Source organism: Bufo bufo, chromosome 1 (genome assembly GCF_905171765.1).
Source record: "Bufo bufo chromosome 1, aBufBuf1.1, whole genome shotgun sequence".
Lineage (NCBI taxonomy): Eukaryota > Metazoa > Chordata > Amphibia > Anura > Bufonidae > Bufo > Bufo bufo.
The window spans coordinates 774,248,448-774,272,005 of NC_053389.1; the positions used below are offsets into that span (position 1 = coordinate 774,248,448).

General features: G+C 47.3%; 2 protein-coding genes across 2 annotated transcripts in view; both read left to right on the forward strand.

The window, feature by feature from the left end:
- LOC120986334 (chromaffin granule amine transporter-like) overlaps positions 1-23,558 on the forward strand; it is a 309,248-nt gene that overhangs the window by 168,171 nt on the left and 117,519 nt on the right. Inside the window, exons 8-10 of the mRNA XM_040414857.1 lie at positions 2,259-2,302; positions 2,395-2,455; positions 8,404-8,499. Of these exons, the coding sequence (XP_040270791.1) occupies positions 2,259-2,302; positions 2,395-2,455; positions 8,404-8,499 (201 nt within the window). The remainder of the gene's footprint in view (positions 1-2,258; positions 2,303-2,394; positions 2,456-8,403; positions 8,500-23,558) is intronic.
- The window catches only part of LOC120987787 (chromaffin granule amine transporter-like), a 520,630-nt gene that overhangs the window by 168,102 nt on the left and 328,970 nt on the right, over positions 1-23,558 (forward strand). The window lies entirely within an intron of this gene.

Here is a 23,558-nt window from a genome sequence, read left to right on the forward strand (position 1 = left end):
TTCGGGTTTGGGACTACTAGAGGATCGAGTTTAGGCCAGAGGATTTGTTGGGGGGAGGTTTAGTCAGGGAATAGTCAGTTTAGGTAGCTTGATAAGCCTGCCTGAAAAGATGTGTTTTTAAGGCACGTTTGAAGGTGGAGAAGTTGTGGATTGACCAAGTATTCCGGGGCAGAGTATTCTAGAGAGGAGGTGCAGCTCGAGAAAAGTCTTGAAGACGGGAGTGAGAGGTATGAATTATAGAGGTTATTAATCTTAGGTCGCTAACAGAACGGAGAGCACGAGTAGGGTGGTAGATGGAGATGAGAGAGGAGATGTATGGAGGTGCAGCACTGTGGAGAACTTTGTGGGTGAGGGTGAGAAGTTTGAACTGTATTCTGTGGTGGATGGGCAACCAGTGAAGTGACTGGCTCAGGCTAGTAGCATCAATTTAGCGCCTGGATGGATAGATGAGCCTGGCTGAAGCATTTAGAAAAGACTGAAGGGGGGAGAGTTTAGTGAGAGGGAGACCAATTAGTAATGCGTTGCAGTAGTCAAGACGAGAATGTTATCAAGGCAACAACAAGAGTCTTTGCCGTTTCCACCGTAAGAAAAGGGCGGATTCTGGTGATATTTTTGAGGTGCAAACGACAAGAGCGTGTAAGTGATTGAATATGGGGAACAAAGGAGAGATTGGAGTCAAACGTGGCCCCAAGACAGCGGGCATGTTGCACAGGAGTTATGATAATGCTGCAGACCGAAATTGAAATATCAAGTTTAGGTGAGTTAGTATATGGGGGAAAGACAAGAAGTTCAGTTTTTGAGACGTTCAGTTTTAGATACAGAGAGGACATGATGTTAGAGACAGCTGTCAGTCAATTACTGGTGTTTTGGAGTAAAGCAGGGGTGATGTCAGGGGACGAAGTGTATAGTTGGGTGTCTTCAGCATAGAGATGGTATCGAAAGCCAAATCTACTGATAGTCTGTCCGATGGGGGCTGTATAGAGGGAGAAATAGGCAAATGTCCACAAATGTCCAGACTTCAAAATACCCCTGCTCCAGGATACTCCCCAATATATGTACTGTATGTAATGTGCCATATGAGGGTGATGCCTTTCCTGAACCTATCTATTGAATACAATAGTTTGTGTGATATTGGTAATGATCAATATGGAAACCCCCTTTACAGAGGTTTTCTGGGAACGATTTTAAAATGGCTGTCAGCAACATGTCCTACAATGTGACCACAACTGGTTGCAATTGCAGAGCCTCCTAGGTTGGTGAGGGGGCAGGTCCTCACTACACATTATGCTCTGGAACTTGCATATACAACATGTTGGTGAGTTTTTCTGTGAGGTTGCTCAAACCCCCTTCTCCCCTTACTTCACCAGGCAGCTCTGAAAGTGGTGGCAACTAGTGTTGGGCGAGCATGCTCGGCCGAACACTAGTTCGGCTTGAGCATCGGTATGCTCGGCACATCGCCGTGTTCGGTCGAATATCACGAGTGCTCGAGCACCAGATCGACCAAAACTAGTGGCAGCCAGTCCCCCTCACATTCTGGGATAGGTTCCTAACGGCCATTTTAAATCATTCTTTAAGAACCCCAGCATATAAATAATTAAGACTGAACTTTATCTTCCTACGATGATTTCAAGTGCTGCATGAAAGATATAATGACAAACAAGCTGCTGTACATTTACATGCATCTATTATTGGGAACAAACGTTACTTTTGTTTGTTTTAATTGGCCCAATCCTTGGCCTGTGTTAAAGACTTTTCCTGAACTTACCTATTGACGACGTATCCTTTGCCTGGGCTCCAACTACCAGTACAAATCAGTCCCCCTGCTAAATCATATTGATGAACTATTCTAAATCCTGAAAAACTTTAAAGGGGTTTTCCAGATTTTTTTCTAAATGTCATCTGCCCAGCAGGACCTGTGAACAGAGCTACAACATACTAACCTGCTCCAAAACCTCTCCATAGCATCTGGACTTCGACTGGTTGAAGTTAACTGGTCCTCGGATATAATGCAGCAGGTCACATTTGGATCATATGCTGCTAGGGGACATGTGAGGCCACCATGGCAGTTGTCATGTGCGCCACTGCAAACAATGGCTGGCCTCACATGTCCCCTAGCAGCACATGATCCAAATGTGACCTGCAGCATGGGGTCACTGCTAAAGTCAGTCATTTGGGGTCACTTTTGACACCATCCATACTGAAAAACATCCTGGACAACCCCTTTAAGAGTTCATCACACTTCTCTTTGTTATCCACAGCTCTACAGCTCTGTTTGCTGCGATTTAACAAGTTTGTTCCGGGGGTGAGTATATAGAAATCTTATTTTAAAAAAAAGCTATGAAATAAGCAAAACTACTAGACCCGGCATTAAGCAATTGTGTTGTTCTTCCATAGAGCATTCCATCGACATCCTACTTGACACTTCTCAAGGACCCTTACATTTTAGTGGCCGCAGGTAAGTTTTATTACCGTTAGTGTTGATCAAGCACCAAAGTGCTTGTGTGCTCGAGTACAAAAACTTTGCGATGCTCGGATGTTCTACCGAGCACCCGAGCACAAGGGAAGTCAATGGAGAACCCCAGGCAACCCCTGCTTTGAAGAGGGGAGGGTGTCGGGACTCTAGTTTGGTTTAGGAGTCCCTGCTCTGACTCCATATATAGCCATATCCATACAGTCATGTGAAAAAATTAGGACACCCATTGAAAGCATGTGGTTTTTTGTAACATTTTTAATAAATGGTTATTTCATCTCCGTTTCAACAATACAGAGAGATTAAAGTAATCCAACTAAACAAAGAAAACTGAAGAAAAGTCTTTTCAAGATCTTCTGTAAATGTCATTCTACAAAAATGCCTATTCTAACTGAGGAAAAAGATAGGACACCCTCACATGTATTCCCTCTTAAATTGGCTCAGATCTCACACCAGGTGCACATAATTAGTAGATCGTTACTCTGCATGTTGAATGAGGCTTGCCCTATTTAAACCTCAGACATTTAGTTTGGTGTGCTCCTGACTGTTGAAGTGAGAGTGAGCACCATGGTGAGAGCAAAAGAGCTGTCAGAGGACTTCAGAAAAAAGATTGTAGCAGCCTATGAGTCTGGGAAGGGATTTAAAAAGATCTCAAAAGATTTTGAAATCAGCCATTCCACTGTCCGGAAGATAGTCTACAAGTGGAGGGCTTTCAAAGCAACTGCCAACATGCCCAGGACTGGTCGCCCCAGCAAGTTCACCCCAAGAGCAGACCGCAAGATGCTAAAAGAGGTCTCCAAAAACCCTAAAGTGTCATCTCGAGAACTACAGCAGGCTCTGGCTACTGTTGATGTAGAAGTACATGCCTCTACAATCAGAAAGAGACTGTACAAGTTTAACTTGCATGGGAGGTGTGCAAGGAGGAAACCTTTGCTTTCCAAGAGAAACATCGAGGCCAGACTGACATTTGCCAGAGATAAAGTTGACAAAGACCAGGACTTCTGGAATAATGTTCTTTGGACAGATGAGTCCAAAATTGAATTATTTGGACACAACAGCAGAGGACATGTTTGGCGTAAACCAAACACAGCATTCCAAGAAAAGAACCTCATACCAACTGTGAAGCATGGAGGTGGAAGTGTCATGGTTTGGGGCTGCTTTGCTGCAGCAGGACCTGGTCAGCTCACCATCATAGAATCCACGATGAATTCTACTGTGTATCAGAAGGTGCTTGAAGAACATGTGAGACCATCAGTTAGAAAATTAAAGCTGAAGCGGAACTGGACCATGCAACATGACAATGACCCAAAACATACTAGTAAATCAACCAAAGATTGGCTGAAAAAGAAGAAATGGAGAGTCCTGGAATGGCCAAGTCAAAGTCCAGATTTGAATCCCATTGAGATGCTGTGGGGTGACTTGAAAAGGGCTGTACGTGCAAGAAACCCCTCAAACATCTCACAGCTGAAAAAGTTCTGCATTGAGGAGTGGGGTAAAATTTCCTCAGACCGATGTCGAAGACTGGTAGATGGCTACAAGAACCGTCTCACTGCAGTTATTTCAGCCAAAGGAGGTAACACTCGCTATTAGGGGCAAGGGTGTCCTATCTTTTTCCTCAGTTAGAATAGGCATTTTTGTAGAATGACATTTACAGAAGATCTTGAAAAGACTTTTCTTCAGTTTTCTTTGTTTAGTCGGATTACTTTAATCTCTCTGTATTGTTGAAACGGAGATGAAATAACCATTTATTAAAAATGTTACAAAAAACCACATGCTTTCAAAGGGTGTCCTAATTTTTTCACATGACTGTATATGGAGTCAGTGCTTGGGGACACCCCAGTGTACTTAAATCTAATTTAACCTGTATTTCAGAAAAGTTTCTGCTGGGATTTGAACTCACGACCTTATGTATTAGAGGCAAGGCACTTAACCACTCAGCTATAATAGCTGCATAGCCAGTTTAAAAAAAAAAAAATAACAAAAAATATGAGACTTCTACTGTACTGTACTTCTACTGAGACCTATACAGTAGAAGACTAATTTTTATTTTATTTTATTTTTTATTTTATTTTTTTGTGATTGGCTATGCAGCTATGTAGTGTAGTGGTTCTGGGCTATGATGCAGAAGCTGTGAGTTCAAATCCCATCACAAACTTTTTCAGAAATAGAGGCTAAACTTAATTTAAACACATATATATATATATATATATATATATATATATTTATATATATTTATATATGTTTAGATGTATAATAATATATAATATATTATAATATATGTAAATATATTATGTGTATAACATCAGTAGTAGTTTCCCACATATTATGCATTCATATATCAGAAGTATGATTTTATATATATATAATGTATTCAATATGAGAGAGAATCTAAATCGCACATCCTCATTACTATGCTTTTGATATGACAACTGTTTAAAATTTCAGCATGATAAAACATGGCTATGCAGCACTATTATCAATCTATTGCTATGCACTATTAGGAGGCATTAGTATACAGTTTGATCAAAGAGCATAGGCCCACTTACCACGACAAGGTTGCCTCTTCAAGTGGGGACCTACTCTAACTTTGGCGCGGCACTGTGCGGCGACTATCGTGCCCCCACACCGCTCCAGCAGGCAATGAGACCCAGCAGCCGCACAGCACCCTCACTGTGCGGCAAAGCCACTTAGGCCCTGGGCCCCATCACTCCACCAGCACAGCACAAAAGCAGCAACGGCCACCGGCTCAGCACCGCATAATGTGAACAGGTGCAAAGATCTCACCTGTTCACAGCCTCTCAGGGACACCAACTGAGAGGTGGTAGGAATTTATAAACCCTTTGCAGACTTCTGCTAATTAAAAGCACCTAAGCCGAATGGGGAGGAGTGCTGACCTCTCAGTTGGTGTTCCTGAGAGGCTGTGAACAGGTGAGCTCTTTGCACCTGTTCACATTATGCGGTGCTGGACGGTGGCCGTCGCTGCTTTTGTGCTGTGCTGGTGGAGTGATGGGGTCCAGGGCCTAGGTGGCTTTGCCGCACAGTATCACCCATGCCCGCCCCGCCGCAGTGACAATTTTTTTTTTTTTTTTTAGCATTGCACAATCACTACACAAGTGCTGCGGCGATAAAAAAATCAGTTTTAATATTTTTTATCAATCGCAGCGGCTTCCTGTACTTCGCTAGCCTCCCATTTGTAAGACAGGCTTGCTTTTTTCTTGGGTAGTCTCAGGGAATACCCCCTAAATTGAATTGGCCAAATGGCAAGGTAGGGGTATTCTTCTGAAGAGGCCTACAGGCTTCTGACCCAGTCGGATGAGGAATGGGAACCCTCATCTGACGAATCCAGCGGGTCAGAATACGAACCTGTAGAAAGCAGTGGCAGTCTGACCCAAAGTTCGGACGATGAGGTTGAGGTCCCTGATACCACCAGGTGTACCGTGTTGCTAGACCACAGGTTGCGCAGGATCCACTTCAAGGGCAGCAGAGTGGGGCTGGCGCTGTCGGATTACGTGGTGAGGCATACACCAGCAGCGCAGTCCATCCTGGACCTAGTACCAGCACTGCCGTAGAACATGGTGAAGTGGCGAGCACCAGAATGGCAGTTGAAGCTGGTACGGTGGCACGTGCAGTAGTTTCTCCATCGCAGCCACCGCACAGACAGGCCCGTAGAGCCCCTAGAGTCCATGAGGTGCTGGCAAACCCTGATTGGCAGCCCCCATCTTCAGCCACACCAGTAGTTCCCCGTTTCACCGCCCAGTCTGGAGTTCGGGTTGAGACAGCTCAGATCGGATCGGCACTGGGGTTTTTTGAGCTGTTCTTCACTGCGGAACTCTTTGACTTAATCGTGGCAGAAACAAACCGGTATGCCACTCAATTTATAGCCGCCAACCCGGGAAGCTTTCCGGTGGAAACTCGTCCAAGTTTCTGAACTTAAGACTTTTCTGGGACTTCTCCTCAACATAGGCCTGACAAAAAAGCATGAATTGCGGTCATATTGGTCCACGAACCCAATTCATCACATGCCCATGTTCTCTGCTGCCATGTCCAGGACACGATTTGAGACCATCCTGCGTTTTCTGCACTTTAGTGATAACAGCACCTCTCGTCCCAGAGGCCACCCAGCTTTTGACCGGCTTCACAAAATTCGGCCCCTCATAGACCACTTTAACACCAAATTTGCAGATTTGTATACCCCTGAGCAAAACATCTGCATAGACGAGTCCCTGATACATTTTACCGGGCGCCTTGGCTTCAAACAATACATCCCAAGCAAGCGTGCCCGGTATGGGGTCAAATTGTATAAGCTCTGTGAAAGGGCCACATTTCACATTTCACATTGATTCCAAACTACTTCTCACACTTTAGGGCCCCTAAAATGCTAGGGCAGTATAAATACCCCACAAGTGACCCTATTTTAGAAAGAAGACACCCCAAGGTATTCCGTGAGGGGCATGGTGAGTTCATAGTTTTTTTTTTGGCACAAGTTAGCGGAAATAGATTTTTATAAAAAAAATTTTTTTACAAAGTCTCATATTCCACTAACTTGTGACAAAAAATAAAATTTTACATGAACTCACCATACCCCTCATGGAATACCTTTGGGTGTCTTCTTTCTAAAATGGGGTCACTTGTGGGGTATTTATACTGCCCTGGCATTTTAGGGGTCCTAAAGCGTGAGAAGTAGTTTGGAATCCAAATGCGTAAAAATGCCCTGTGAAATCCTAAAGGTACTCATTGGAATTTGGGCCCCTTTGCGCATCTTGGCTGCAAAAAGTGTCACTCATGTGGCATCGCCGTACTCAGGAGAAGTAGGGCAATGTGTTTTGGGGTGTATTTATGCATATACCCATGCTGGGTGAGAGAAATATCTCTGTAAATTGACAACTTTGTATAAAAAAATGTAAAAAGTTGTCATTTACAGAGATATTTTTCACACACAATATGGATATATGTAAAAATACACCCCAAAACACATTGCCCTACTTCTTCTGAGTACGGCGATGCCACATGTGTGACACTTTTTTGCAGCCTAGGTGCGCAAAGGGGCCCAAATTCCAATGAGTGCTTTTAGGATTTCACAGGGCATTTTTACGCATTTGGATTCCAAACTACTTCTCACGCTTTAGGGCCCCTAAAATGCAAGGGCAGTATAAATACCCCACAAGTGACCCCATTTTAGAAAGAAGACACCCCAAGGTATTCCGTGAGGGGTATGGTGAGTTCATGTAAAAATTTATTTTTTGTCACAAGTTAGTGGAATATGAGACTTTGTAAGAAAAAAAAAAGTATTCCATTTCCGCTAACTTGTGACAAAAAATAAAAACTTCCATGAACTCACTATGCCCATCAGCGAATACCTTAGGGTGTCTACTTTCCGAAATGGGGTCATTTGTGGGGTGTTTCTACTGTCTGGGCATTGTAGAACCTCAGGAAACATGACAGGTGCTCAGAAAGTCAAAGTGCGTAAATTTATTTTTTTGCACCATAGATTGTAAACGATATAACTTTTACCCAAACCAATAAATATACACTTATTGCATTTTTTTTTAATCAAAGACATGTAGAACAATACATTTAGAGAAAAATGTATATAGAAATGTCGTTTTATTACAACAGAAAGTGAATAATTTCATTTTTTTGCAAAAAAAATCGGTAATTTTTGATTAATATCAAAAAAAGTAAAAATGTCAGTAGCAATAAAATACCACCAAATGAAAGCTCTATTAGTGAGAAGAAAAGGAGGTAAAATTCATTTGGGTGGTAAGTTGTATGACCGAGCAATAAACTGTGAAAGTAGTGTACTGCAGAAGTGTAAAAAGTGGTCTGGTCATTAAGGGGGTTTAAGCTAGGAGGGCTGAGGTGGTTAATGTATTTATATCTTTTTCAAACGTATTAACTGTGTTACAATTAACTATTCTACTGTTTTTTCCTAGGGTCTCTTTCCATTGTTTCTATAGCTGTTGGAGTTTTGGAACCTACCCTTCCCATATGGATGATACAAACTATGTGCTCGCCCACCTGGCAATTAGGTACATGGGATAACAAACTGATTCCTTGCACAACATAACACTGTATAAGACTATAAAGACACTTTATATGTTGGCAACCAGTAGAATCTACTGGTATATTTCTGGCAGGTCCTGAGTAGATCTTAATGCCTTAAAGGCATCCCCTTTTTCACACAGCTCTGAGATGAGCTCCGATGCTCTCCCTGTATCGCGTAGAGCAGAGATGCCCAGCCTGTGGCCCTCCAGATGTTGTAAAACTACAACTCCCAGCATGCCTGGACAGCCTACAGCTATCAGTCTACAGAAGTGGAGGGCTGCAGGTTGGTCATCCCTGGCGTAGGGCAAGAGCCTTTTTATTTATTTTTTTACATTTTTCATTGCTAGTTGGAGGCTTCTGCCTTGCAGTGTTGCCTGTAATGTCACCGGTACTAATGGACGGGCTTTAGCACTGCCCTAGCCTGTTCTACATGCTAGGGCAGTGCTAAAGGAAGACCATCAGTTCTGGTGACATCACCGCCTCACTGCTAGGTAGTGTTGAGCGCCAATATTCGAATTGCGAATATTAATTGCGAATATCGGCACTTTGAGAATTCGCAAATATTTTGAATATAGTGATATTCGTAATTTTGAATATTCTAGATATTTTTTTTATCAGTAACCTCCCTTCTTGCTTGTGGACCAGTGAGAAGTCTGCAATATCTCTGTCATAGCTTAGCAACATCCCTAGCAAACAATAGGAAACTTGTCTACCCCTTACTATATAAGAAAATTTCCGGCAGCCATTTTGTGCTGTTTCATGCAGTTGTGAAAGAGAGAGGAGTGTGCAAATTGTGCTGTGCTGAATTGCTGTTTTATAATACTTCTGATACCTCATATATAGTGTTGAGCGAACAGTTCGAGCATAGTTCGGGTCCGTACCGAATTTTGGGGTGTTCGTGACACGGACCCGAACCCGAACTTTTTCGTAAAAGTTCGGGTTCGGGTTCGTCGTTCGGCATGTATTTTGGCGCATTTTGAAAGGCTGCAAAGCAGCCAATCAACATGCATCATACTACTTGCCCTAAGATGCCATCGCAGCCATGCCTACTATTGGCAAGGCTGTGATTGGCCAAGTGCAGCATGTGACTCAGCCTCTTATAAGCTTGTGCGCACGTCGGGACGTGCTCACTCCCGATGTGAATAGAACAGGGATAGACGCAGCTGATGCTAGGGCGAGAATAGGCAGGGATAATTGAATAACTGGAAGCAAATTTCTCTCCTCCACCTGTGATTCATCTGAACAACTGCAGCTGAGCTGCTTTTTTGATAGGGATTGGCTATTTTTAGAGTGGCCAGAGTGATTTTTCCATCCACATGTACCCGGGCTGACCGCCGGCCGCCATTTTGCGACTTGTAGTGCTGCAGCAGAAGCTGCCACAGTGTGCATTCCAAAGCTCCAAACAAGTCAGACATCTACACCTGGGATTCAGACCAATAGCGATTTAGCAGCACAGTCCAAGGCTATTTTTTTTAAAGGTTGTGCAGACCATTTTGTGGCACATGTTACTGGGCTGATAGGCGGCGGCTATCTTGGGACTAGTGCTGCAGCACAATCTCTCCCAACGTCCATTAATCACTTGTAATAGTGGTCTGTGCCATAGAAATCCTACATCAGGGACTTGGGTGTGCTTGTGTCACCCCTACTAATACCAGTCCACCTGTAATCCATACAGTGAAAAGCCATAAAGTATTCCAGTGAGGGAATTTTTATTTTATTTAAAAAAGGCCAAGTTAGTTTATCTGGCGTTCAATATACTAGATACAGTTAGGCCTGCGTTTCATACATCTGGAATTAGCAAACTAATGTGCTGGGGTTGGGAAAACATATATGTACCCATACTAGAATCTGTCAAAGAAAGCGGTACTCACATATAACAGTCATTCCATCTGTAATCCATACAGTCAAAAGACTGAAAGTATTCCAGTGAGGGGATTTTTTTTATTTAAAAAAGGCCAAGTTAGTTTATCTGGCGTTCAATATACTAGATACAGTTAGGCCTGCGTTTCATACATCTGGAATTAGCAAACTAATGTGCTGGGGTTGGGAAAACATATATGTACCCATACTAGAATCTGTCAAAGAAAGCGGTACTCACATATAACAGTCATTCCATCTGTAATCCATACAGTCAAAAGACTGAAAGTATTCCAGTGAGGGAATTTTTTTTATTTAAAAAAGGCCAAGTTAGTTTATCTGGCGTTCAATATACTAGATACAGTTAGGCCTGCGTTTCATACATCTGGAATTAGCAAACTAATGTGCTGGGGTTGGGAAAACATATATGTACCCATACTAGAATCTGTCAAAGAAAGCGGTACTCACATATAACAGTCATTCCATCTGTAATCCATACAGTCAAAAGACTGAAAGTATTCCAGTGAGGGGATTTTTTATTTATTTAAAAAAGGCCAAGTTAGTTTATCTGGCGTTCAATATACTAGATACAGTTAGGCCTGCGTTTCATACATCTGGAATTAGCAAACTAATGTGCTGGGGTTGGGAAAACATATATGTACCCATACTAGAATCTGTCAAAGAAAGCGGTACTCACATATAACAGTCATTCCATCTGTAATCCATACAGTCAAAAGACTGAAAGTATTCCAGTGAGGGAATTTTTTTTATTTAAAAAAGGCCAAGTTAGTTTATCTGGCGTTCAATATACTAGATACAGTTAGGCCTGCGTTTCATACATCTGGAATTAGCAAACTAATTTGCTGGGGTTGGGAAAACATATATGTACCCATACTAGAATCTGTCAAAGAAAGCGGTACTCACATATAACAGTCATTCCATCTGTAATCCATACAGTCAAAAGACTGAAAGTATTCCAGTGAGGGAATTTTTTTTATTTAAAAAAGGCCAAGTTAGTTTATCTGGCGTTCAATATACTAGATACAGTTAGGCCTGCGTTTCATACATCTGGAATTAGCAAACTAATGTGCTGGGGTTGGGAAAACATATATGTACCCATACTAGAATCTGTCAAAGAAAGCGGTACTCACATATAACAGTCATTCCATCTGTAATCCATACAGTCAAAAGACTGAAAGTATTCCAGTGAGGGAATTTTTTTTTTATTTAAAAAAGGCCAAGTTAGTTTATCTGGCGTTCAATATACTAGATACAGTTAGGCCTGCGTTTCATACATCTGGAATTAGCAAACTAATGTGCTGGGGTTGGGAAAACATATATGTACCCATACTAGAATCTGTCAAAGAAAGCGGTACTCACATATAACAGTCATTCCATCTGTAATCCATACAGTCAAAAGACTGAAAGTATTCCAGTGAGGGAATTTTTTTTATTTAAAAAAGGCCAAGTTAGTTTATCTGGCGTTCAATATACTAGATACAGTTAGGCCTGCGTTTCATACATCTGGAATTAGCAAACTAATGTGCTGGGGTTGGGAAAACATATATGTACCCATACTAGAATCTGTCAAAGAAAGCGGTACTCACATATAACAGTCATTCCATCTGTAATCCATACAGTCAAAAGACTGAAAGTATTCCAGTGAGGGAATTTTTTTTATTTAAAAAAGGCCAAGTTAGTTTATCTGGCGTTCAATATACTAGATACAGTTAGGCCTGCGTTTCATACATCTGGAATTAGCAAACTAATGTGCTGGGGTTGGGAAAACATATATGTACCCATACTAGAATCTGTCAAAGAAAGCGGTACTCACATATAACAGTCATTCCATCTGTAATCCATACAGTCAAAAGACTGAAAGTATTCCAGTGAGGGAATTTTTTTTATTTAAAAAAGGCCAAGTTAGTTTATCTGGCGTTCAATATACTAGATACAGTTAGGCCTGCGTTTCATACATCTGGAATTAGCAAACTAATGTGCTGGGGTTGGGAAAACATATATGTACCCATACTAGAATCTGTCAAAGAAAGCGGTACTCACATATAACAGTCATTCCATCTGTAATCCATACAGTCAAAAGACTGAAAGTATTCCAGTGAGGGGATTTTGCTTATAAAAAATAATATATTTCATTGTGGTGCGAGTTGAATCGCAACAATGAAGAAAAATACTATTAAGGGACGAGGACGCGGTCGTGGTGGTGTCCGTGGAGCCTCTGTTGCTGGTAGAGGACGTGGCCGTTCTCCCCCAGGCGCACACAGTAGGGAACGAACTCCCTCAACTAGCCGGCAGAATGTACCGCAATATCTCGTGGGGCACAATGCCGCTCTTAGGATGGTAAGGCCTGAGCAGGTACAGGCATTAATCGATTGGGTGGCCGACAGTGCTTCCAGCACGTTCACCACATGGTCTTCCACCCAGTCTTCTGCGGAAAGCGCACAGGTGGCACCTGAAAACCAAGCCCATCAGTCTGTCACATCACCCCCAAGCATATCAGGGAAACGGTCTGAGCCACAAGTTATGCAGCAGTCTCTTCTTCTGTTTGAAGACTCTGCTTCCAGGGTTTCCCAGGGGCGTCCACCTAGCCCTTCCCCAGTGGAGGAAGACATACCATGCACTGACGCACAACCACTTATGTCTCCAGATGAAGAGGACATGGGAATACCACCACAGCAGAGTCACCGTCTCTCTGATGATGACGAAACACAGGTGCCCACTGCCGCGTCTTTTTGCAGTGTGCAGACTGAACAGGAGGAGGTCAGGGAGGGAGACTGGGTGGAAGACGATGCAGAGGACGATGAGGTCTTAGACCCCACATGGACTGAAGGTCGTGGCGATGACTTTCACAGTTCAGAGGAAGAGGTAGTGGTGAGACCGAGACAACAGCGAAGCCAAAGAGGGAGCAGGGGGCCAAAGCAGACGAGCCGCCGCCCCCAGAGTTCGCCTGCTACTGGACATCGCCAACAGGGACCCAGCCCCACAAAGGCAGCTTCAAAGAGTTCCCTGGCATGGCACTTCTTTAAACAATGTCCTACCGACAAGACCCGAGTGACTTGCACGCTCTGCCATCAGAGCCTGAGGCGAGGCATTAACGTTCTGAACCTCAGCACAACCTGCATGACCAGGCATCTACATGCAAAGCATGAACTGCAGTGGGGTACACACCTTAAAAACCAGGCACTCGCTGAGGCTCCCCCTGCTCCCTCTACCGCTGCTGCCTCGGCTTCCGCCTCGAGAGGAATGTTGCCACCTGCCGAGCAGCAAACAGAGGATGTGCCACCGACACCACCACCACCGCCACCGTCAACTAGCGTCTCCACTATATCACACAGCAGCGTTCAGCTCTCAATATCTCAAACCTTAGAGAGGAAGCGCAAATTCCCCCCGAGTCACCCTCGAGCCCTTGGCCTGAACGCCAGCATTTCTAAACTGCTGGCCTTTGAAATGCTGTCATTCCGGCTGGTGGACACAGACAGCTTCAAAAAGCTGATGACCATGGCTGTCCCGCAGTATGTGGTTCCCAGCCGCCACTACTTCTCCAAGACAGCCGTGCCTTCCCTGCACATGCAAGTGTCCGATAAAATCAAGTGTGCACTGCGCAACGCCATTTGTGGCAAGGTCCACCTAACCACAGATACGTGGACCAGTAAGCACGGCCAGGGACGCTATATCTCACTAACTGCACACTGGATGAATGTAGTGGCGGCTGGGCCCCCGGCGGACAGTTCCTTGGCGCACGTCCTTCCGCCCCCTAGGATCGCAGGGCATCATTCTCTGCCTCCTGTAGCCTCCTCCTCCTACTCGGCTTCCTCCTCCACTGCTTCCACCAGCTCATCCGGTCAGCCACACACCTTCACCACCAACTTCAGCACAGCCCGGGGTAAACGTCAGCAGGCCATTCTGAAACTCATATGTTTGGGGGACAGGCCCCACACCGCACAGGAGTTGTGGCGGGGTATTGAACAACAGACCGACGAGTGGTTTCTGCCGGTGGGCCTCAAGCCAGGCCTGGTGGTATGCGATAATGGGCGAAATCTCGTGGCAGCTCTGGGACTAGCCGGTTTGACGCACATCCCTTGCCTGGCGCATGTGCTGAACTTGGTGGTGCAGAGGTTCATTCACCACTACCCCAACATGTCAGAGCTGCTGCATAAAGTGCGGGCCGTCTGTGCGCGCTTCCGCCGTTCACATCCTGCCGCTGCTCGCCTGTCTGCGCTACAGCGGAACTTCGGCCTTCCCGCCTCATATGCGACGTGCCCACCCGGTGGAACTCCACCTTGCACATGCTGGAGAGACTGTGCGAGCAGCAGCAGGCCATAGTGGAGTTTCAGCTGCAGCACGCTCGCGTCAGTCGTACTGCCGAACAGCACCACTTCACCACCAATGATTGGGCCTCCATGCGAGACCTGTGTGCCCTGCTGCGCTGTTTCGAGTACTCCACCAACATGGCCAGTGGCGATGACACTGTTATCAGCGTTACAATACCACTTCTATGTCTCCTTGAGAAAACACTTAGGGCAATGATGTTAGACGAGGTGGCCCAGGTGGAGGAGGAGGAGGAGGATGAGGGCTCGTTTCTAACACTTTCGGGCCAGTCTGTTCGAAGTGGCTCAGAGGGAGGTTTGTTTAAGCAGCAGAGGACAGGTTCACAAGTCGCCAGCCAAGGCACTGTACTGGAGGACGAGGAGGATGAGGAGGTGGAGGGGGACGAGGATGACGCAAGTTCACAGCGGGGTGGCAGCCCAGGCCCATCACTGGTGCGTGGCTGGGGGGATACGGTGGACGATGACGATACGCCTCCCACAGAGGACAGCTTGTCCTTACCCATGGGTAGCCTGGCCCACATGAGCGAATATATGCTCCAATGCCTGCGCAACGACAGCAGAGTTGCCCACGTTTTAACGTGTGCAGACTACTGGGTGGCCACCCTGCTGGATCCCCGGTATAAAGACAATGTGCCCACTTTAATTCCTGAACTGGAGCGCGACCGTAAGATGCGCGAGTACAAGCGCACGCTGATAGAGGCGCTCTTGAGAGCATTCCCACATGTCACAGGGGAACAGGTGGAAGGTGAAGGCAGAGGAGTGGCAAGAGGTCGCCAACGCAGCTGTGTCACGGCCAGCTCATCTGAGGGCAGGGTTAGCATGGCAGAAATGTGGAAAAGTTTTGTCTCCACGCCACAGCTATCTGCACCGACACCTGATACGGAACGTGTTAGCAGGAGGCAGCATTTCACTAACATGGTTGAACAGTATGTCTGCACACCCCTCCACATCCTGACGGATGGTTCGGCCCCATTCAACTACTGGGTTTCGAAATTGTCCACGTGGCCAGAGTTAGCATGTTATGCCTTGGAGGTGCTTTCCTGCCCGGCGGCCAGCGTTTTATCTGAACGCGTATTCAGCACGGCAGGGGGCGTCATTACTGACAAGCGCAGCCGCCTGTCCACAGCCAACGTGGACAAGCTGACCTTCATAAAGATGAACCAGGCATGGATCCCACAGGACCTGTCCCTCCCTTGTGCAGAGTAGTCCTTATTAACTGCCTAAAACATGTCTTGTTGTGCTACGGGCCACTTCTTTATTTGATACAAATTTTATGAAACCCACAGTTGAATGAAACTCTTCTCTGTCTGGGCGCCGGGGCCTAACCAGATGAAAGTGGCCGGTTAAACTAACGGGTGACATGAAGCCATAACCTCTGCCATGCTACCTCTGTCTTCTGTCTGGGTGCTGAGGCCTAAGTCAAATAAAGCGGTCTTCTGCTGTGCTGGGGGATATGAAGCTAATCTCTGACCTCTCTCCTCTGTCTGGGTCCAAAGGCCTAAATCACTGAAAGAGGCCTTCTCCTGTGGTGTGTGATATGATGCCAGAATATGTGCTGTGGGGCCTCTCTCCTCTTCCTGGGTGCAGGGGTCAAATAAACTAAATTGTGGCCTACTCCTGTGGTGGTTGATATGATGCCTGATTCTCTGATGTGGAACCTCTCTCCTCTGTTTGGGTGAAGGGGTCAAAGTAACTAAATGGTGGCTTCTCCTGTGGTGGCTGATATGATGCCAGAATATGTGCTGTGGGGCCTCTCTCCTCTTCCTGTGTGCAGGGGTCAAAGTAACTCAATCGTGGCTTCTCCTGTGGTGGCTGATATGATGCCAGAATATGTGCTGTGGTGCCTCTCTCCTCTTCCTGGGTGCAGGGGTCAAAGTAACTAAATGGTGGCTTCTCCTGTGGTGGCTGATATGATGCCAGAATATGTGCTGTGGTGCCTCTCTCCTCTTCCTGGGTGCAGGGGTCAAAGTAACTAAATGGTGGCTTCTCCTGTGGTGGCTGATATGATGCCAGAATATGTGCTGTGGTGCCTCTCTCCTCTTCCTGGGTGCAGGGGTCAAAGTAACTCAATGGTGGCTTCTCCTGTGGTGGTTAGTATGATGCCAGAATATGTGCTGTGGGGCCTCTCTCCTCTTCCTGGGTGCAGGGGTCAAAGTAACTCAATGGTGGCTTCTCCTGTGGTGGTTAGTATGATGCCAGAATATGTGCTGTGGGGCCTCTCTCCTCTTCCTGGGTGCAGGGGTCAAAGTAACTCAATGGTGGCTTCTCCTGTGCTGATTGATATAAAGCTGATGGTTGTGCCATCTGACATGGTTGCCAGGGTCTGATTCAATGGGGGCCTACTCCTGTGGTGGGTGATCTAAATGCCTGATTCTCTGCTGTGAAACCTCTCTCCTCCGTCTGGGTGTAGGGGTCAAAGTCTTTCAAAGTCGCCTTCTCCTGTGCTGATTGATATGAAGCTGATGGTTGTGCCATCTGACATGGTTGCCAGGGTCCCATTAAATTGTGGCCTACTCCTGTGGTGGTTGATATGATGCCTGATTCTCTGATGTGGAACCTCTCTCCTCTGTTTGGGTGAAGGGGTCAAAGTAACTAAATGGTGGCTTCTCCTGTGGTGGCTGATATGATGCCAGAATATGTGCTGTGGGGCCTCTCTCCTCTTCCTGGGTGCAGGGGTCAAAGTAGCTCAATGGTGGCTTCTCCTGTGGTGGCTGATATGATGCCAGAATATGTGCTGTGGGGCCTCTCTCCTCTTCCTGGGTGCAGGGGTCAAAGTAACTCAATGGTGGCTTCTCCTGTGGTGGTTAGTATGATGCCAGAATATGTGCTGTGGTGCCTCTCTCCTCTTCCTGGGTGCGGGGTTAAAGTAACTCAATGGTGGCTTCTCCTGTGGTGGCTGATATGATGCCAGAATATGTGCTGTGGGGCCTCTCTCCTCTTCCTGGGTGCAGGGGTCAAAGTAACTCAATGGTGGCTTCTCCTGTGCTGATTGATATAAAGCTGATGGTTGTGCCATCTGACATGGTTGCCAGGGTCTGATTCAATGGGGGCCTACTCCTGTGGTGGGTGATCTAAATGCCTGATTCTCTGCTGTGAAACCTCTCTCCTCCGTCTGGGTGTAGGGGTCAAAGTCTTTCAAAGTCGCCTTCTCCTGTGCTGATTGATATGAAGCTGATGGTTGTGCCATCTGACATGGTTGCCGGGGTCCCATTAAATTGTGGCCTACTCCTGTGGTGGTTGATATGATGCCTGATTCTCTGATGTGGAACCTCTCTCCTCTGTTTGGGTGAAGGGGTCAAAGTAACTAAATGGTGGCTTCTCCTGTGGTGGCTGATATGATGCCAGAATATGTGCTGTGGGGCCTCTCTCCTCTTCCTGGGTGCAGGGGTCAAAGTAACTAAATGGTGGCTTCTCCTGTGGTGGCTGATATGATGCCAGAATATGTGCTGTGGTGCCTCTCTCCTCTTCCTGGGTGCAGGGGTCAAAGTAACTAAATGGTGGCTTCTCCTGTGGTGGCTGATATGATGCCAGAATATGTGCTGTGGTGCCTCTCTCCTCTTCCTGGGTGCAGGGGTCAAAGTAACTCAATGGTGGCTTCTCCTGTGGTGGTTAGTATGATGCCAGAATATGTGCTGTGGGGCCTCTCTCCTCTTCCTGGGTGCAGGGGTCAAAGTAACTCAATGGTGGCTTCTCCTGTGGTGGTTAGTATGATGCCAGAATATGTGCTGTGGGGCCTCTCTCCTCTTCCTGGGTGCAGGGGTCAAAGTAACTCAATGGTGGCTTCTCCTGTGCTGATTGATATAAAGCTGATGGTTGTGCCATCTGACATGGTTGCCAGGGTCTGATTCAATGGGGGCCTACTCCTGTGGTGGGTGATCTAAATGCCTGATTCTCTGCTGTGAAACCTCTCTCCTCCGTCTGGGTGTAGGGGTCAAAGTCTTTCAAAGTCGCCTTCTCCTGTGCTGATTGATATGAAGCTGATGGTTGTGCCATCTGACATGGTTGCCGGGGTCCCATTAAATTGTGGCCTACTCCTGTGGTGGTTGATATGATGCCTGATTCTCTGATGTGGAACCTCTCTCCTCTGTTTGGGTGAAGGGGTCAAAGTAACTAAATGGTGGCTTCTCCTGTGGTGGCTGATATGATGCCAGAATATGTGCTGTGGGGCCTCTCTCCTCTTCCTGGGTGCAGGGGTCAAAGTAACTCAATGGTGGCTTCTCCTGTGGTGGCTAATATGATGCCAGAATATGTGCTGTGGGGCCTCTCTCCTCTTCCTGGGTGCAGGGGTCAAAGTAACTCAATGGTGGCTTCTCCTGTGGTGGTTAGTATGATGCCAGAATATGTGCTGTGGTGCCTCTCTCCTCTTCCTGGGTGCGGGGGTCAAAGTAACTCAATGGTGGCTTCTCCTGTGGTGGCTGATATGATGCCAGAATATGTGCTGTGGGGCCTCTCTCCTCTTCCTGGGTGCAGGGGTCAAAGTAACTCAATGGTGGCTTCTCCTGTGGTGGTTAGTATGATGCCAGAATATGTGCTGTGGGGCCTCTCTCCTCTTCCTGGGTGCAGGGGTCAAAGTAACTAAATGGTGGCTTCTCCTGTGGTGGCTGATATGATGCCAGAATATGTGCTGTGGGGCCTCTCTCCTCTTCCTGGGTGCAGGGGTCAAAGTAACTCAATGGTGGCTTCTCCTGTGGTGGCTGATATGATGCCAGAATATGTGCTGTGGTGCCTCTCTCCTCTTCCTGGGTGCGGGGGTCAAAGTAACTCAATGGTGGCTTCTCCTGTGGTGGCTGATATGATGCCAGAATATGTGCTGTGGTGCCTTTCTCCTCTTCCTGGGTGCAGGGGTCAAAGTAACTAAATGGTGGCTTCTCCTGTGGTGGTTGATATGATGCCTGATTCTCTGCTGTGAAACCTCTCTCCTCCATCTGGGTGTAGGGGTCAAAGTCTTTCAAAGTCGCCTTCTCCTGTGCTGATTGATATAAAGCTGATGGTTGTGCCATCTGACATGGTTGCCAGGGTCTGATTCAATGGGGGCCTACTCCTGTGGTGGGTGATCTAAATGCCTGATTCTCTGCTGTGTAACCTCTCTCCTCCGTCTGGGTGTAGGGGTCAAAGTAACTAAATGGTGGCCTACTCCTGTGGTGGGTGATATGATGCCTGGTTCTCTGCTGTGGGACCTCTCTCCTTTGTCTGGGTGCTGTGGTCAAAATAATAGTAAGTGACCTTCTCCATTGGTGGGCGACTTGAAGCCTGATTCTGTGCTATGGGACCTCACTCCAATTAATATTGTTTAATTTTTATTTATTTTATGTTAACTCATCATTTCCCTATCTACATTTGTTTGCAGGGGATTTAACTACATTTTGCTGCCTTTTGCAGCCCTCTAGCCCTTTCCGGGTGTGTTTTACAGCCTTTTTAGTGCCCAAAAGTTCGGGTCCCCATTGACTTCTATGGGGTTCGGGTTCGGGATGAAGTTCGGGTCGAGTTCGGATCCCGAACCCGAACATTTTTCGAAAGTTTGGCCGAACTCGTCGAACCCGAACATCCAGGTGTTCGCTCAACTCTACTCATATATAATCCAAAAAAAAAAAAAGTATTCGCCTGTGTTTTAGTGTAACAATTTTAGGGTTTCGTTTGTTAGGGAGTGATTACTGTCTGCGTCTTTTTTCTGTGAAAAAAACAAAAAACAAAACAAAAGTCTTTGCCTGTGTTTTAGTGTTACGGTTTTAGGGTTTCGTTTGCTGGGGAGGGATTATTGTCTGCGTCTTTTGTCTGTGAAAAAGAAAAAAAAAAGTCTTTGCCTGTGTTTTAGTGTTACAGTTTTAGTGTTTCGTTTTTTAGGGAGGTATTATTGTCTGCGTCTTTTGTCTGTGAAAAAAAACAAAAAAAAAAAACTAAAAAGCCTTTGCCTGTGTTTTAGTTTTACTGTTTTAGGGTTTTGTTTGCTAGGGAGGGATTGTTGTCTGCATCTTTTGTCTGTGAAAAAAAAAAAATATGTATTAGTGTTATTGTTTTAGGGTTTTTGCCCCATTGTCCCCAACCCAATAAAGTTTGCCCAAACTCCCTTATTATTTTCTTTCTATATTTTCTTTCTGTTGTTTAAAAGCATTGTGGTCATTTTCTCCTTTAGTTAAATAATGAGTGGATGTGGTCGCGCCGGCAGCCGCGGTCGTGGTAGAGGAGTTGGTTCCAGTTCAGGACCGCTGCCAGCATGAGGGGCGGGCACAGGTGGCAGGGGCATCTGCCTGATCCTGATTTTTTTGGGCCTGGCAGCCGCCCTATTTAATCTCAGGACACCGAAGCGGTGGTGTCATTTGTGACCCAAGCCAGTGGCACGGAGTCCTCTGCCCTGGCTCTGAGCAGCAGCAGCTCTCCACCTTCTGCAGGACCAGCCCCCAAGAATCCACCCTGATGCTGTTTGACAGCAACAGTGAGACTGACATCTTTGGGGAGGTAATGCAGGAGAGTGAGCTAGAGCTTGGTCTGGATTGTCAGGACCTTTTGGAAGGGATGGAGGAGGAGTAGGGGTACCGCCCGTCAGTACCCCAGTGACATCCCTTCCAACTGGTCCGGAACCCCCGCACCTAGTCAGACCCAGGCCTCAGCGAGGGGACAGCAGAGCCAGGTCAGGGGCTGTTCCCCTCAGTCAACCACTGGTCGACCTTGGGTCTGACATTATAGGTGATGAAGAGGAGGGTGATTTTGAATGGGTGCCACCTCCCTTGTCAGGTGACAGCAGCACTGATGAGGAAGGTAGGCACCCGAGTCAAACGGTGCGCCAGGTCACCAGGGAGCCCAGTGGCAGGGGATCCACTGGTAGTGGCAGCAGCAGCAGGTGCCGGCTCCACCTATGCACACCGAGCCCGAAAAGGCGCAAGCCAGCACCACCCCATCTGACAGGAGGTTGGTGCGTAAGTCGCCTGTTTGGGCTTACTTCACCCTGGCAGCAGATGATGTGACAATTGCCATCTGTCAGCTATGCCATGTCAGGAGAGGGAGGTCTGTTGCTTGGCTGGGTGCCACTGCCCTTACTCAGCACTTGAGAGTCAACCATTGGCGCGAGTGGGAACATATGCAGGGTGGTCGTAGCAGCGCCAGCAGCAGTGCGCATGGGACAGTAGCTCCTACCACTGTCCTGCAGCCACCCCAACCCCTTCCAACAATGCATTCCTACTCCCCTACTCCCTCTCCTAGAGGTACTGGTACCGGCAGCCAGACCTCTCCCTCCTCTGCACCCTCCTCTATCGCCTCTACTGCCGTCCATTCCAGCAGATGTTGGAGCAGGCCCAACCCAGATGGAGTGTCCCCAGCCACCATTTCTTTGCCAGGACCAGCGTCCCTGCCCTACACCAGCACATTGTGCAGAATGTATCCCTGTCACTGGATCACGCTGTCAGCGACAGGGTACATCTGACAATGATGGATGCCTCGACCAGCAGACATGTGCAGGGACGATATATAAGCTTTACTGCCCATTGGGTGTCCCTCCGAGGAGCCGGGGAGGGATCATCAGATGTGACGGCATCTCACTTTGTGGTGTTGCCCTGGGGTGTCCAGGGGAGATCTGCTGCTCTCCCTCAAGCCACTGTCTCCACCACTGGTAATTCCCCCCCTCCCCTGGCAAGCATCCCCGTAGCTATGCAAGTGTGGGACACATCCGCTGCCAGGCCGTGCTCCAGCTTGTTAGCTTAGGGGAACAGAGACACACTGGACCTGATGTTCTGGCCGCCCTACAGGCTCAGGTCCACAAGTGGCTGACACCCCGAAGGCTCCAGGCAGGTATGGTTGTCTGTGACAACGGCTTCAACCTCCTCGCCTCCCTTCATGCTGGCAGTGTCACACACGTGCCCTGCATGACACATGTCCTCAACCTTGTGTTACAGAAGTTCCTACGCACATACCCAATGTTGAGCGACATTGTGCCAAGGGTACATAGGATTGCCAGCCACTTCCGACGCTCCCCAACCGCCACCGCATCCCAGTCTGCCACCTCACAGGCTGATTGTAGACAGCGTGACGCGGTGGAACTCCACCCGCCACATGCTGGAGAGGTTGTGGGAGCAGCGACGGGTGGTGAAAGAATACCTTCTGGACCAAGGCACTTCCAGGCCATCACACCCACTCCCCTACATCACCAATACGGAGTGGGGGCAGATACACCAGGTCTGCCACGTGTTGGCCCCATTCGAGCCAAGATGGTCAGTGGGGAACATGTCGGCCTCAATTACGTGCTCCCCATAGTGTTCCTACTGGACAGGACACTAGATCGCCTGCTCGAGGCTGGGGAGAGTGCCTTGGTGGAGCAAGAAGAGGCAACAATGCTCCACCAAGACCAGGACGAGGAGGAGGAAGAATTTGTTGAGGAGTTTGCCGACGTCCAGGAGTCTGGGCCTGGTCAGGAGGGAGAGTCGGTATGGGGGGCACCGTTAGTCCGGGGGTGTGGCGGCTCCCACAGGGAACAGCAGGAGGACCAAGATGTCATGGTCCAGGGCAGCCGAGAAGACAGCGGGCTGTCCTCTTCCCCGTGCCTGCCCACATGCTGCGATGCCTCAGGAGGGACCCCTGGATCAGGAAAATTGAGGAGAGGGATGAGTTTTGGTTGGCCACCCTTTTAGACCCTCGCTGCAAGGGGGAACTGGAGCTGTTCATCCCAGCCAGCTGGAGAGAGGCCCGTATGCAAAACCTGCGGGCCTGTCTGCCCTGGCTGGAGCAGGCAAACCTTCAGCCTCACGCTCCAGTTCTCCCCGCCCATCTCACCCAGCAGGTGGCTGGCCCAAGCACCTCCAGCCGAACAGGTGATCTTATGGGTGAGATGAGGCTGTTCTACCAGCCTGCGCAAT